At 44.0% G+C, this 16988-nt stretch overlaps 1 protein-coding gene across 1 annotated transcript; it reads left to right on the forward strand.

Annotated features, from left to right (window-relative positions):
* Positions 1–102: 102 nt before the first annotated feature.
* Positions 103–12837, forward strand: SLC25A20 (solute carrier family 25 member 20). Its single transcript, XM_026102676.2, has 9 exons — positions 103–368; positions 1068–1160; positions 3251–3378; positions 6462–6552; positions 7491–7608; positions 8737–8809; positions 9407–9516; positions 10997–11121; positions 11648–12837. Exons 1-9 carry the CDS (start codon positions 264–266, stop codon positions 11708–11710), a joined length of 906 nt encoding a protein of 301 aa, XP_025958461.1. The 5' UTR covers positions 103–263; the 3' UTR covers positions 11711–12837.
* Positions 12838–16988: the final 4151 nt, after the last annotated feature.

The raw sequence follows: 16988 nt of genomic DNA on the forward strand, positions 1-16988 counted from the left end.
CCTCTAGGGCGGCGAACAGCCCGGCCCGGGCCTCTGCCGCTGTCAGGGCTCGAGCGACGCTACCCGGGGCCGCCACTATCCCGGCCTGCCCCGCGCCCGCCCCCGCGATCCCGGCGTGCCGCGCGGCCTGGCACTGGGGTAAAGGTCGCGGGGCGGAGGGGGCGGTGTTTACTCATCGGGGACACAACACCCCGATCCCGATCTCGGTCCCGGTCCTAGTCCTAGTCCCAGTTCTAGCCCCGGCCCCGGCCTCTGCCGCCGCCATGGCGAAGCAGGTGCAGCCCATCAGCCCCGTGAAGAACTTCTTCGCCGGCGGCTTCGGGGGTGTCTGCCTGGTGTTCGTAGGGCACCCGCTGGACACCATCAAGGTGAGGGGGCGGCACGGTGGCGCGCCGCCGGGACGGGACCGCCGCCGGGGGGCACCGGGGGCGGCCGGTGGGGGAAGCCGGCGAGAGAACTACACTTCCCGGGGTGCTCAGCGAGCGCGGCAGGGGAGAACTACAGCTCCCGGCGTGCATTGCGGCGGCGGGGAGTGAGTCTGAGGAAGACCACGTTTCCCGGCGTGCCCCGCGGGGGGGGGAGGCCGACTACATTTCCCGGCGTGCCCCGCGCGCTAGGTGGGCGGGATGTTCCCTGCGGGCGCGGCGGCCCCACCGCCTCCCCGGGGGGAGTCGCCCGGAGTGGCCGTTGCCTTCGACGGCCGCCGCCGCCCGGCAGGAGCCCCGGCCCCCTCACCCCGCGCTGGGCTCTCCGGCGGCCGGTTGGAGCCCGGGCGGGGCCCGCGGCCGTCCCGCAGCCCCCCCGTGAGAGAAATGTAGTAATAATAAATAAATAATGATAAATCAGAGAAGTAACGCTGCTAACATCATCGAAGCAATTAAAAATCGTTAAATACACTAAAACTCAAGTCTCTTCTGTAAATGGCTAAAACGATGCTAATGTCTTTGCCACTATCGTGAAGTCTGGTCACAAACACTGTTACTGCCTAGCCGTGCAGACGCGTTCTCTGAATCAGAGCTCAGGTAGAGAGATTTAATAAAGCGGTGTCTCCTGTCTCTTTTTGCCAGGTCAGGCTGCAGACCCAGCCCGTACCCCAGCCTGGGCAGCCTCTGCTCTATTCTGGGACCTTTGACTGTTTCAGGAAGACTCTGGTTGGAGAGGTACTGTGTTAGCCTGCGTTACCGTGCAGCGCCTGCCAAAAATGTCAGTTGTCCGTGTACGTCACAGCAATGGCATCGTGTGGGAATGCTGCCCCCCTCCCCGCCCCCAGAATATAAAATTCTTGGGTTATCACTTGAACTGATTCTAAAATTTTTCATCGGATTACAAAACTTGAAGGGAGATCTATTTTGAGGAGTACTTACCATCTACTTCTTCCAAATGCGTGTTTTTTTGCTTTGTGAAGAAACGCTGATGGTTCAAAATATTGTGATATTAATATCTGAACCTAAAGACTGGGGTTAACATTGGCAGTTGCTGGCTGGCTTTGTTGTCGTAGGTGGTGGAATCTCGTTGTCTTTGGTATTTGGAGCTCTCTTGGGAAGTCCTAAAATAGGCAATGACTTTTGTTAATAAAAGCAGTACTTTTAATTTCTTCTATAATATATTATTATACCATCTGTGAGAAGGTGGATGAGTAAATGGAGGTTTTAATTCCTAGTGTTTTTTTCTTTCTCTTCCCCCCCCCCCCTTTTTTTTTAAGGGTCAGAGGGACCATTATAGTAACTTTGTTTGATCTTCTTCATAAGGTGGACATTGGCTTCCACTCTGTGACCCCTGAATCAGCCCATATCATGTGATTGAACTATAGTCTATTTTTTTTTTTAGAAAGGCATGCAGCCTTGGTTTAAAGACTTTAAGTGACATAGAATCCACCTTGCTGCTTGGTAAGTTTTTCCAGTGGCTATTTAACATTTGGAAACAATGGGTATAATGCCCAACTGTTTATTTACTAGTCTGAAGTTTAGTTCTTAACCACTGGATCTAGTTGAGACACTCTTTGCTAAATGAAGGAGCTGTCTCAGATCAGAAATCTACTTTTGTGATAGAGCTCATAGATTGTTACCTAACCAAAGTAAATCTTGCTTCCCTAGTCTCTTCCACAAAGCACTGAAAAGCTTTAGTAGCTCTCTTCTGAATCCCTTGCAATTTTTCAACACACCTTCTGAAGCATGGACGTCAGAGTGGAACTGTAATCATAGTCTTCTGATGTGAAGTTCAAAAGTAATGTTGCCTCTCTACTCCTACTCAATACTCGTCTGTTTCTATAAGGAAAAAAACGTTAAGCCTCTCTGCTAAGACCTTTTACTTCCTACTGCTCGTGGGAAGATTGAGCAGGCATGTCTGATCTTTGTCAAACAGATAGGATTTCATTACACAGTCAGTTGTGCCTGTAAGCATACAAGCATATATTGGGATAGGCTGATATTGGGAGAGGGGAGGAGAGGCAGAAAATACTTAATTTGTGCATCTAGCCTTTATCTAGAAGGATAATTTGTAACTCTCCTTTTAATTAGAAAGGAGTTAGTATCATCAGTTGAAAGGCAAGATAAATGAAATAAATGGTACTGCTGGGGTCTGTATCAGAGTTTGTCTGATACAGTCTGCAGTCTGATGATGTCTTTTTTTAATCTAAAGGGAAACATCAGGGATGTAAACTTGTGTCGTGAAAAAGTTTTGGCTTAGGGAAGGAAAGCAAAAATAATCTGCTCTTGAACTCATTCCAAACTGAGTTTGTTTGGGAAGTGAAGGAGTTCAAGTTGGTCTCCCTGGCTTAGTCTTTACCTAAAGAATGAATCAGATCCAGCATTGTCAGGCTTAAAGTCAGGATTTTACAGTAATGTTGCATTTGATGACTTCTTCATAAAGCACGTGTGCATTTTTGTATGTATTTGAGAGAGAAGACTTTGGACATAATCTAATAGGACTATTGTTCAGGTGGCTTTTAACTTAACTTCCTTATATTTGGCATGTCAGTACAGGAGGCAGCATGAACAGTATTGGAAGAGAAGGCTGAAAATGATGCCAGTATTGTCCAGGAAGGATAACCTTCCTTTGCAACAGGCCTTGAGCCTCAGTTAAGTGTGCATCATTGCAAGTAAACAATAGATCCCATTATTCCTCTAATTAATTGGACTGGCTGACTCTGATATTATCCTGTGTTTTAACCTTTTGCTTCTCAGTAAGTTGAAATGTGTGCAAAGAGTTATGTATTTATAGCAAATAATTCTTGTGATAACATTTCTTGCAGGGAGTCCGAGGCTTGTATAAAGGAATGGCAGCTCCTATTGTTGGAGTGACACCCATGTTTGCTGTGTGCTTCTTTGGATTTGGCTTGGGAAAAAGACTCCAACAGCGAAAACCTGATGACATTTTGACGTGAGTTTCTGTGTTATTCAGACATTTGGGAAAGGCACCCTAAGACTACAGCCTGCTGTATTGTCGCACATTGAGTTGTGGTGTAAATTTGTCTCTCCTCCTAGGTTATAAATATAGCTCTAAAAAATAAAACATGGGTGTGTTTTAATGCTTCTGGAAGCGTGGGACTGATAGCACAGGCTAAAAACAGACAGCATGTGGGCAAGTGCTATGCAATTCCCTTTCTACGCAAGAAGGAGCTATTAAACAACAATTCCATTTTAGATGAATACAGTGTGAGTTATATAATGATTGCTTGAGAACAGTCTCACTATTAACAGAAATTATGGAAGAATTAAATTCACGGTCAAGCAGTCTTGACAAAATTCAGTCACGAATCCTGATTCTCCTTTCCCTGCTAGCTGTGACTCTTACTGTGTCCATATATTAGGATATAATAACAGCGATAGAAATATTTCATGATTAATTTCTGAAAAGCAGTGTTTATAAGCAGCCTAGCTCTGTGGCACTTCTAACCTTCTGGAAAAGAGATGGTCCTGTGGAATGAAAAGGATGGCTAAATTTTCTATGAGAAGCTAATAAAACTTTGTGTCTCTCTTCAGATTAGCTTACGCATAAGGAGACCCCTTCCCACCCCCCCCAAAGTACTCCCTTTCTTTGCTGAATTGTGAAATACAGCTCTAGAGGAACAGTACTGTAGCTTAGCGACATTTTATTCTGTTATTCATACGATGCCTAGGAGCCATGTTGGAAAGCAGGAGTCCATTGTGTTGAGCCAAGCATGGAGGGGTGGGGAGACACTGTCTCCGTTGGAGCTTTGCCTGAACAGGGAGGTGCCTGGGTGGTACAGAGTGCATCCGGCTGTGCAGCGCTAGCCGCTTCCGCGACATGGAGCAAGCTACCTTTGCTTGGGTTGCGTAAAGGGAGAGAGTGCCGAGGCGCTGTGGCACTGTTTGCATACTTGTAGTTTACCAGCATAACTAACTTCCTCATGTGGACAAGGCTGAAGGGTAAGACCGGAGGGGGCTGGCGAGGAGTAGAGAATACAAGGAAACAAATAGTCTGTGGGCTCATTGCCATCCTCCTAATCACCTCAATGCTTTGTGTTTTGTACACATCATAGCAGAATGGAGTTTTAAGAAGCAAGCTGGAGGGGGGCAGCATAGTGTTGTGAGTCTTTATGGAGAGCTCCTCCCAAGCAGAGCAGTGGGAGAGAAAGTACAAAGATCAACAGATAAATGGTAGAGCGGTCACTGCGCCCCACTGTGCTGTACCTTAGATGCAGACATTTTTGTGTAGTAAGATGTAGTGTGCCTGGGATGTGGGGGCCATAAAGAAAGCTCAGACTGTTACTACCATGGTTATGGGTCTAGAGGCAGGTAGGATGGCAGTGGTTCCCCATGCTGATTTGGAAGGGAGGTTTGGGAGGGAAGGAGATGGAAAGAAACCTGAGAAGCCGAAGTTTTGTCTTTTCTAGGGCTGAATGGTCCCAAGGTGAATTAGAAAACTCAAAGCTTAGTTTGAGCAGGAGGTGCATATGGATTGCAGAGAGAGGTCTAAAAGACCTGATAGGCAGAAACTTGGATCAGTCTCTATGAATGAGATTACTTGGAGATAAGGTGCAGAAATGGAGAAGAGCATGTGGCATGGTATGGACAGAGTCTGTGGTGACTTCATAGAGATTTGGAGTGACATGAGTTACCATCTGAAGATATTATCTGTTAATGCAGGGAGAGAAGTCAATGAGGAGGGAAGGGTCATAGGAAGCAGCAGCGGGAGGCCAGGATGGGAGAGGGAGGGAAAAAGTTTATGATGGGGAGCCTGATTAATGGTGCTGACACCAGCTGAGGGCTGAAGAGTAAAGCTGGAGTGGCAGCTCTGGATTCAGGTTATGAAGAAAGTGTTTGCACAGTAGTTCCACTGCTGTTTCAGTGGTGTAGAAACTAGACTGGAAAGGGACAAGGTAGTCTTCCTGGAATACGGCCTTCAGATGTTGCTGCAGACTGTATTAAATGGACTCTGAAAGGAGATAGTGCAGCTGGTGGACAGAGTTGTGGGGTCAAAGCAGGAAAGAATAAGTTGCACCTTATCCTATTGGCAGAAGATGGGAAGGAAGAAAATGTAAGGGGAATTTAAGAGTAAAAAAGGGGTATGAGAATAGGAAAACCTGAATGGAATGCCATTTCTTAGGCATATGGAGAGAAGTAGAAGATGTGGAATTTAGGTAATTGAGAAACTAGGTCTTTTTACTAGGTAGGTTAGCAGGAGGTTGGATATAAGCACAAATCTGTGATGGAGAAAGTTGGCCTGCTTAAGAGATCTCTGTTGTAGAGACAGCATGAAAGCTGTTGTAGAGACAGCATGAAAGCAAATGCAGAGTGTGGGGGGACGAGGGCAGGCTGATAGAACAGATTTGGCAATGTGAGAAGCTGAAAGAATGAGGGCCTGAGAAAAACTAAGTTTGGAGAGACACAGCCTTTGTGTTATCAGGAGAAAAGGCTGAGAGTAAATGGAAGGTCAATACTGAAACTAGACATACAGACAGATTGAATCATAGGGCCTGATGGACAATGTTAGAGGAGACCAGGGAGGGAGCTCCGTGGCAGACACTCTGAGTGTGACAAGACTATTGTCACCTCGCAAGGGAATAAGGGCGACAGGCTTGAACAAGGTTTGCAGAAATGTGGCTCTTGGTGGCACGAGCAGGAATAAGTGTGGAAGCTGTGGTCACTGAGAAGAGAGTGGAAGACTGGAGGAGGAAGAAATGTTCAGAATAAAAATCAATGGGGAATGCAGTAGCAAATAATGCAAGTAGAAAGAATATTAACAAATACAATAAACGTGAAGAGCTGAGTTACGGTTGCTGTGGGAACTGTGGTTTTGAATCCTAGAAATCTTAAATGTTTAGCTCTAATTGTGCATTAAATGAGGCACTTTTGCACTGATGATAGGCAGTGGATGCATTTCTAGTTTCAATGCCAGCCTTGTTTGCAACAGTGTAATCTGACGATACAGGGATCTTTCTGCCCTTCATTGCCTATGTATTGTGTTACGTTAGGGTCTTTTCTGTTTCCTCTGAGCAGATATCCTCAGCTGTTTGCTGCTGGCATGCTGTCGGGAGTGTTTACAACAGTAATCATGGCTCCAGGAGAGAGAATCAAGTGCCTTTTGCAGGTAAGGCAGATAGTGATTATGGGAATTTAATTTTAGGGGTCTTGTCTTCCCATACCAGGAACTTCTTTGGTCAGTGAGTTTACTCTGTTCTGTTTTTTGGCAGGACTGAGACAACTGTCATTTAATGCAACTGTGTCATGAAGAAGCATTATACAAACTCACCATGACAGTATAGGCACATACAGCATTCACTGCTCTATTCACTTTACAGAGCACAAGCATTATACTATGTGGCATTATATGAGGCATCAGCAGATGCCTCAGTCCATTTTAAAATATGGAAAAATCCATTTTTTCCAGAATTAAATTTATTCTGAAGACATCTAGACCCACTAGATCGTGGGACTCTTTCTGTGGCAAAGATTTTTCCATCATCTTCCCATGTTCCCAATACATAACTGAGGGATGTATTTCAAAATACATAGAATACTTTTCTAGTGTTTAGCTGAGTGACTGTAAGCTCTACACTTCCTTCAGGGTTTTTAAGGCATTGTTAGGAAATATAAACATGAACAAATGAAAATACTGTCTTTGGCAGAGATGGGAAGGTTTGCTTTTATCACACTATCTTGCACTCTGTTAGTATGGAAATGGGTGTTTACGCATTAGTTCTGACAGACATGATATTATCATAAAAATTGTTTGAATTTTACTAAATTATTTGAAGGCTAGTTTTTGACAAGTGTATGTATAAAATTACCTGACTTCAGTTGTTTCAAACTTACACTATAAAGGGAGAATCTAGCCACTGTGGACCAGTAAATGCATCCTCAGCTTGAAAAGCAGAGAGCTGTCTGAGAAAATGATGCAAAGGTTTCATCTGCAGGAGTGCCTGTGGAATGAATACGTGCTCTTTCCTCTGGCAGCATGCACGTGGCTTTCTTACTATTAGCTGAATGATTGTTCACCACCCAGAAACAATCACTTTAATCCTTCAGATCCAGGCAGCTACAGGTGAAACTAAATACAGTGGCCCAATGGACTGTGCGAAACAGCTGTACCGTGAGGCTGGGATTAGAGGCGTGTACAAGGGGACAGTGCTCACCCTTATGAGAGGTAACTGATGGAAATGTTCTGATGCTTCTTCTGCATGGGGTACTTTTAAGACTGACATAGTGTCATAAATCTCACTGTCCCTTTAGCCTATTGGAGATGCTTTATGTCATCTATTTTTTTTTCTTTTTTTGCAGTCTGCAGAGCTACTCCAATGCCTTAAAGGGACTGAGAAATAAACATGAGATTCTCAGTGAGTGAGGAAGAGATTAGATGACAAGGATTCAGAGGGATATAGGAACTAATTAAAATCCAAGAAGGCAAAAGGAATCAGAGACTTCAAAATACAGAAGTGCGCTTTTTTTTTTTTTTCCCCTCCCCCACCTCTTGGGAGAAGGACTGTGGCTGCTGTCTGTGACTATTGTTGTATAATGATGATTGCTTTAAAAAAATGCAATTGCAGCAGTTATGCTTTCTACCTGCTTGAGTGTTGCTTATTTTGGAGTGGAATGGCATGTCCCCTCTCCTACAACAACAAGAGCAAAGTAATTATGCCAGACACTAAAGGCTTAACATGTTTTGTTTTCTTCCCCTCTGAACAATGTTAGATTGTTCCCTTTATTGGGGCAGTGTTTTCTGAGTATAAGCTGAAATTTCTGTATTTTGAGATCTCAGTTTAGGAATTTGTTCCATCCTCTGCTTCTCAGCTAGCAATTTAATTCCATACTGGCAGTGTTTCTAGCCAGAAGCTGGTTGTCCAATTCAGGCATGAGCTAAGAATGGGCTGTGGGAGTACCCTGGAACAACAACAACCCCAAAACATCTTGATCAGAATAAATAATGTGCAAAACTTACAGTTCCTGAACTGCTCTGATCTGCTATGCATCTAAGGAAGCTTAGTGTTGTCTCATAGTTAGCTTAACGGCTGGCAGCCAGGTTACAGTCTGATTAGAAGAGCTGCTGACAGAAGTCCTCAAGAACAGGTATTTTCCCAATTCTTGCCTTTAACACCTGCTCTCCCTAGAAAAGTTCAGGCTCCTCTGTGTAGAGCAGCAGCAGCACTTTGTAGGAAAGGCTTAGAAGAGGAAGCTGGATGTATTTAGTGGTGTTGCTGAGCTGGCACAGGGCTGCTGTCCCTCAAGGCCTTGTTTGGTTTCCCACTACTCATCGCCTGTGTTGTTTACCCACTAGACGTCCCAGCCAGTGGAATGTACTTCATGACGTATGAATGGCTGAAGAACATTCTGACCCCTGAGGGAAGGAGGTTAGTGAAATCCCAAAGTCAGCCTTCTCTAGACTTTTCAGACACTGCTGATTAATCTCCCCAGTCAAGGAGGAGTTTTGAACAGTAGTGTGAAAATAACCCCCCAAAAAATTGCTGTCACTGGTTGTCCTGGTTGTTGAGCTATTTTGGTCTGGGGTTAGCTGACAATTAAAATAGTATTCTGAGTTTCTCACAAATTCTAATCCTGGATCTTGTTGGCACACGTAAGAAATATTTGGAGTGTGTCTCTTTGCTCTTTCAACTGTGTGTGTGCAAAGAGCTGGGGCTTTTTTTGTTTTGTTTTGTTTTTTTTCTCCACAGCATCCTTGTGTGTGTGTGTGCTGCTGAATGAAAGAGTTTGAACCTTTAGGGTGGAGTAGATGCATTTTGCCCAGAGGTCTCTGACTCTTGGAATTGTTCCTCAGATACTACGCTCTGTCTGTTTCTGCAGCATTTTTCTGCCTTCTGTCTGTCAGCCAGGTTGCCTCTTTGGTTGTCATTTTAGTCAAAACATGTAAGCTTTTACTTTTTTTTTTCTTTTTCTTTCCCCTTCCCCCCCCCCCCCCCCCCATCCCATCCCACTCCAACCCACCACAGTGTGAGTGACCTCAGTGTGCCTAGGATCCTCTTTGCTGGTGGTCTGGCTGGAATCTTCAATTGGGTAGTTGCCATTCCACCAGATGTGCTGAAATCCCGTTTCCAGACAGGTAAGTTGCGTGCCAGCTTGTCATGGCCACATGGGGTGTGGCACTCCAGCGAACGGCTGGGCACTGGTGGAAGCTGCCGTCTGGGCATCTTCCTGGGTGAGAGGTAGCACGGCTTGAGTGCCACTTGAGACAAGTAAATGAAAAATCCAAGTGTGTCTCTAGCTTTTCAGTTGGTTTCCTGGTTATTCTTTGTCAAATCAGGCTGCACTTCTCTGTCTCTGTCTCTCTACCAATATAATGATCCCAATTTTAGAGACTGATTTTGAAATCTAAGCAGGGAAATCATAATATTAGAACCAGGTGTCTTGACTGTTCTACTACAAATGTAATTCTTTGAATGGCTTTGTCATTTCTCTTCAGACATGGTAGTGTACATTCTCGCATGTGCTGTCTGGAATTAACAGCAACTGTGTGGCCCTGGCTGAGAGTATTGCTTTTAGAGTATCAGATCTGCTCTTGAATATCTGTGGCCTAGCTGTAGTGAGTTGGTCCCAGGCCTTGAGCTTCAGCAAGATTTGACAGGTTTTCCATTGGTTTCTCTTGGAGTCTTACTCAATGAAGAGTTTTGTTAAGGCTCTCCAGTAGTCCCTGTCTGTGGACTTAGCTCTCCACTGGACAGTACGCTTTTTTGTTTGTTTGTTTTTGTGTGTGTGGCTTTTTTTAATATATGTATATGTGTATTATGAATCATAACTATCTACTGCAGGAAAATTTTCCTTTTTTCCTGAATAATGGCTGCTCTGGTTGTTTGTCATAGCTAGGGTTGAGTGTAAAATACATTAGTCTTCTGTCCTTGTTCCACTGAGCCAATCTACAATAGTGCTTTATAGAAGATGTGGTTTAATGACAGTTCTGTTTACCTGGGTTAATTTGTGGAGTACTTGTTCAGTTCAGAGGGCTGGCAGAGGCAGTACTTTCCAGAGGAGGGTCAGGACGTGGAAGAACTTGTTCATCAAACAGAATAACTTTTTTAAAACACCTCAGCAAATCTGTGCAACATCAGCCTGTGCTCTTCACTTGAAGTTTGTTGCTGTTCTTGGCTGGGGCATGTGACAGCATTTTCTACTTTTTATAAACCAGCTTTATCAATTATTACACCTGGCCTTCCTATCTCCTAATTGCAGTTTTTGGGAGAGCTATGATCAGCCGTGAAAATAACAGCTCAGATATCCAACCCTGGCAAAAGTTCTTCTTTCTCCCTTCCTCACAGAAAGATGACTTGGTTATGTAAATTCTTTGTGGCGACAGTGAGCACCTAGCTTCTCTTTGCTGGATCTTCAGTAAGGTGGCTTGTTTGTTTGTTTGTTTTTGGCTGAAATAATTTTCCCAAGTAGATGTTTTCACAATATAGCTTCAGCGATGCTTAGATTCTGGTGTGGCAGTATGAACATGCTGAAAATCTTGGGCTGTTACACATGCCCCATCCTTCAACATTTGTGACTGTCACACGTCTTATCTAATGTGTTTTGATCCCTCACAGCTCCTCCCGGAAAATATCCAAATGGCTTTAAAGATGTGCTGAGAGAACTTATCAGAGAGGAAGGAGTTGCATCTCTGTATAAGGGCTTCACAGCTGTAATGATCAGGGCATTTCCCGCTAATGCAGTAAGTAAATTATGATTTCAGATGGGTTTCAGGGACCTGGCCACTTAGAGCGAATATTTGCAGATACAGAGGAGATGACTCACTGCTTGCTGGTGTACCATTTCAGTGAGATTCTTTGTACTGCAGATGCTTTATGGCTGTTGGTGTCTGGGTTCTAAAATGTATCTTAATCAAGGGACAAAACCAATTATACCTTCATTCTGAGCTTCACATGGAAGTCCGGCTTCACATGGAAGTGGCTGTTGACTCATTCTGATTACACATCCACCAGTAGAAGACAGAAGTGTGTGGATGTTTGGACTGGCTTCCCATTCAGCAAATAATGAACCTAAGGGATTAGAAGTTCTGCCTTTGTATGGAGGGATATGATAGTACTCTTACCTCTGCTCCAAGACTGTTTTTTTTTAAACTCACTTCCTCCTTCCACATGAACCATATCAGGTGTTTATAGCACTGCATTTCAAAAGCCCTGTTTGGAATAGGTCTTTACAGTCCATGCTTGTTCTATGTGTTCTGTCTTTTCTAGGCTTGTTTCCTTGGTTTCGAAGTTGCTATGAAGTTTCTTAATTGGATCGCACCAGGTCTATGAAGACTAGGAAGTCTTTGGAAATTAGAGATGAGAGGGAAGAGTGCGAGTATGCCTCCGAGGAATAAAAGAACAATCACTTGAAGTTCCAGGAATTATTACTTATCTAATACCTTTTTGCCTTCTTCACGTTCTTTAGGTGGTGCTATGTGTCATTCAGAAATAGAAGCCATAACTCTGAAATAGAGTTGATCAGGAGTGAGAGGTGTTATACCTGATTTCTGAGCCAATGTACCACAGCAGTAACGCTGCTAAAAGGCGGTTATCACTATTAAACTTCCTTAAGTACTTCCTCATGGAAGAAGGGGAGATTTCTTACATTTTAAATTCTTTATTTACTGAAGAATCATATAGCTATTAATGCTGAGAAACTTGCATAAAATAATTGTTTGGCAGTGTGTACTTAATTCTCAGGGCATAAGCTAACAGTTGCACATATCTGCAAACAATATAAATAGCATCTCATCTCTTGTAGCTTTTTAGTTGTGGCTGTTAGCATGTTGACAGTGGTTTTAACGTTATGTGCATGTAATGCAACAAATATGGAACAAAGCAGGCAAGGCCAGAATTATGTTTTGGTGCACTGAGAGGTATTACAGATACCACATAGGATCTTCATGTTGATTTTTTTGGTGGAACTAAGAAGAAAAATGAATTATGCTCAGATGTGTTTACTGAACTTTACTGAGGCAGCCAGTAGGAAAATGTGTGTGACTCACCTGATCTCATCTTTTCTCTGAAATCCCTTTATCACTTTCTGTTCCAGTGAATGGGATAAATATCTCAAATGCAACTTAACAGGTATAGCATGATCCATAGCAACCCGCAATATATTTGATTCATCAAATGATTTGTCCTGGGATTCAGTACCTGACCTAAGAAATTTCAAGAGGACTTCTAAGAACTCAATTTCTCTAATACATGAGGGGGATACATAGGGGACACTAGCTCTGCAGTCCTGTTTAACTTTACTCTCATTTCTGTTCCTTGGTTTTCTCTTAATATTAAACATAATCCATTTTCATCTGAGAAATGACTAATGCTAAGGAGCAAAAAAGCAACTTTAATTTGTTCTGGTTATGATGCAGTATTGTCAAAACTCAATAAAGCTAGCTGCTGCTTGGCTAGAATGCGTGCTTTAGTTCATTTACTTTTTGCATGGTCATGCATGGTTGGTTCTGCAAAAGTTTTCCAATTCTTAATTCTGAGATGTGAATGTGAAATAAGCTGTGTCATGCTGTCTTTAGTTGTTAATCCCTTGCCTTTTAGCTTTCAGATCTCCTGCTGTCTGACACAAACCATGGAAACAAATGTTTCACACTAGAGAACACATCCTGTCTGTGGAAAGCGAGTGTTTTATGTGTTCCAAGGAGAGACCTAGACAAAGTTGTGCAGAAGCTTAGGGAAAGGATCTGTCCTGATGCCCCACAGAAAAGGAAGCCAAGAGGTTGTTTTCAGCTTGGCATGGCCTGCTGGTCCATACCATAAACTAGTCTTCACCTTGGCTCCCTGTAGGGTTATTCCTAAATATATACTACCAGATGCTACTACAGGAGCCTTGAATCCCATTCTCCTTCCCAGTTCTTTGGAAGGACCAGAAGGGAACCTGTCTTCCCCAGAGTCCACCTTTGTTTTACAGGGACCAATGAAGTAGCCCCCAGCATGCAAAAAGCCCAGTTGCTTAGAGCTGCCTCCATGTTTTTCACGCTTCTTACCTGTCACAGACCCTCCCCACTCCTCCTGCTTCTCAAAGTCATTGCAGGTATGGGTGAATGATGTACTTAAAGCAGGAACACTTGAGTTATTACTGGTTCAGAGCAGTGGTGATCACAGGGCACCAACCTCTCAAATGGTTTTAACCACAACTCTAGGTTTACTGAGGCTAAATCCAAACTAGTTTTAAGAGGACCAGGTCAGCTTTTATGACTGTGCTTCCTAGCCACCAAATAGTATTCTGTACTGATTTGGTTTCCTAGTTGCTCTGGTCACTTTTGTGACTTCTGTGCTAGAGCTGTGATGCCTAGAAGTGACTCCTCTCAGCTTTAAAATGTATCATAAAGCTGGATTATCTTTTTTTCTTTTTACTGGTGTGTTCCAAAAATAATGACAATTCTTGGAAGAGACAGACATGCACACACTCTGCATCTCTTCTCTTAGAATTCCAGATAATGATGCTTAACACTGCCTATTCCAGTTGCCCTGTCAATTAATGCATCATGTTGAGCTCCTAATCTCATAGGAAGCTCGGAAGAACTGAAGCATAATGATCCTGGTTGTAGACCAGGATCTATTCTAGATTGTTTTTTTGATGCGATTGCCCAGCAGATGGCTGTCTGCAGCTGTCAGCAAGATGGACAGACCAGCAGGACCAAAGGGGAAGACAGAGGCAAGCAAGCACACCAGCTGGTGCTGACAGGCCTCTGCAGCTTCCCAAGTCAGGCTGCAGAAGTTTTGTGTGTCTGTCAGGACAGAGAGGCAGCTGGGGGGCAGGGGCCTCTTCTCCCTGTCTATCCCGCTGAAGATGTTGGTGATCCTCCAGGCTTGGTGGTAACCTGTGCTGAGCTGGAGTCAGGGACCTGCTCTTGTGCACAACAGTCAGTCCTCCCTCCCTTTCCTAGAGTGCTGCAGCTTCTAAAAATTTAATTCTTGGAAACCAAATCAGTGACTAGTAGTAGCACCCTGAATTCAGTTACTGTAATAGGGATTAAAAACTTCTCCATTCAGTAGATGAGCCGCTTTCTCTTAACCTGCATGCTGGCCTATTGCTTGGTGCTCCAGCACTTGCACCTTGGCTGTGCTGTCACCAGCTCAGGCTCACCTGTCTGTAGCTTTAAGCAGTATTTGCTCTGAAAGATTAAGAGATTCCCTACATTGTCTAGTACTTTCTTTATTGCCAGTAATGGTAAACTCTCCTTTCTGCCAAACTATCCATTTTAATACCTTTTTTTCTTAGCATTTCAGATCCCTTTTCCAATTTTTATTATCCTAATTACATTCTCCCTAATCTGAAGTTTTTGCACAGCTTTGTATTTGGTGTGATAAAATTCTCAGCGTTTAACATGCTTGACTTCATTTGATGCTTTCAGAAAGTAATTACAATAAGGAAGAGGGAAGGTGGGAGGGAGGGGCTGCTTTCCAATGGGAAGAGAAGAGCTTTGGGTAGGCCGATCAGACATTCATTTGTTCAAAAGCTGCAATACAGGCCCCCTGGATAATGCTTAAAAAGCTGCTTTTGGCTCTCTGATTCTGCCATACAAATTTTATTAAGTCCTTGCCTCCTGGTGTGTGCAATCTGAAAATGAGAGGGATTTTAATGCAGGTTCAGTTTCCTGCACACTGAGAACTCTTGCTTTCAGGAACCTAGATGTGCATTCAAATGTTATTTTCTAATTGCTCAGCCAGGAGTTGAAAGGCATCCTGTCAAAACTGAGGTAGTGTGTATACAGGTTAATGAAACACAGCAGCAATGGGAAAGTTGGTCTCAGGAAAGGATAGTGGTAATATTTGTCTTTATGCTTCTTGTGCTAATAGCAGCTGCTTTTGCTGTATCAAAATCAGCACAGATGTCCAGCAAATTCTTGCACTGTACATCTTCCTGGACCATCCTGCTTTGATGCAAGTGATTCTCCCGTGATCATTCAAGATGCCTGGGAGTATAAAAGAAGTAATTTAAGCCTTCCATGTTTGTATTTCTCTGCCCACTGTGTGCAGTTGGTTTCTGTATACACTAAGCATTGCTATATTGACAGAATGGTCCTTGGAATAGCCCTGACAAGTCACAGTCTTGATCAATTTTGACTAATTAAAGGAAACTACCTGTGGGAGGATTACTGTAGACTTGCCAGTTTGGAAAGGAAATCACAGAGGAGATCTTACTAAACCATAAATGATACGAGGAAGGTGAAGAGGGCATATTTGCTCACTATTTCTCACAAAACATACAGTATGTCTAGTGAAATTATCAAACAAGTTTAAAATAAAAATATTTTTCTCATATAGTACATAAGCTATGTAAGTCATTGCCACAAAATGTTGTAAAGACAAAAAAGTGTTGAAAGAACATGGAAAAATAGTTCACCAAGAACTACTGAAAACTGATGTGGCTACAGCTTGCACAAGGAGTTCCTGAATTGCAGGTTGTTAGGAACTGGGAGGTTGTGCTGGGGAAACTGCACTGTAAAATCATGTTATTTCTTGAGATCTTTCCTTCAACATCTGCTGTTGGATAGTGTCAGGTGCCGTATAAGCAAGAGCAGATAGACCTTTGATCTAATCTGTGATAGTTTGGCTGGTGTTATTCTTATGATACAATGGGGAAAAAAACTGACTAGTTTCCTGGGGTCTGCAAGCAGGAGGTGCTAGCCGAGTACCTTGTTAATAACAACGTATACTAGGACATAGCACGAGCTATAGTTTTGCATGTGCTGAATTGGCCTGTCATGGTTCAGTTGCCCATTTTAAAGTTTTTCTTCCTACCTGCTTCCCCTTAGTAAGAGAACTCCTATGTCAGTAGTCTACTACTAGAGCTGAGGGACTAGCCTGGAGTGTACTGTGAGGAAAGTGGCTTTCACCACTATGCAGCTCACCAAACCACAGAATGGTTAAGGTTGGCAGGGACTTCCAGAGATGGTCTAGTTCAGCCCCCCTGCTCAAAGCAGGGTCAGCTACAGCAAGTTGCCCAGACTGTGTCCAGTCAGGTTTTGAATATCTCTAAGGGTAGGGACTCCACAACCTCTCTGGGCAACCTGTTCCAGTGTTCAGTCACCCTTTGAGTCAAAAAAATGAACTTTCTTTAGGTTTAAGTTGAAGTCCTCCACACAACCTGTGCCCATTGCCTCTCATCCTGTCACTCAGATGAAGAGTCTGGCTCCATCTTTTTTACGCCCTCCCATCAGGTATTTACACACACTGACAAGATCCCCCTGAGCCTTCTCTTCTCCAGGCTGAACAGTCCCAGCTCTCTCAGCCGCTCCTCCTATGACAGATGCTCCAGTCCCTTCATCAGCTCTGTGGCCCTTCGCTGCACTCGCTCCAGTAAGTCCATGTCCTTCTTGTCCTGAGGAGCCCTGCACTGGACCCAGCACTCCAGCTGCGTCTCATCAGGGCTGAGCAGAAGGGAAGGATCACCTCCCTCGACCTGCCAGCACCACTCTGCCTAATGCAGTCCAGGATGCTGTTGGCCTTCTTTGCCACGAGGGCATGTGGCTGGCTCACAGTCAGTTTGTTGTCCACCAGGACCCCCAGGCCCTTCTCCCCAGAGCTGCTCTCCAGATAGTTGGCC

This window comes from Dromaius novaehollandiae, chromosome 12, assembly GCF_036370855.1.
Source record: "Dromaius novaehollandiae isolate bDroNov1 chromosome 12, bDroNov1.hap1, whole genome shotgun sequence".
Taxonomy (NCBI): domain Eukaryota; kingdom Metazoa; phylum Chordata; class Aves; order Casuariiformes; family Dromaiidae; genus Dromaius; species Dromaius novaehollandiae.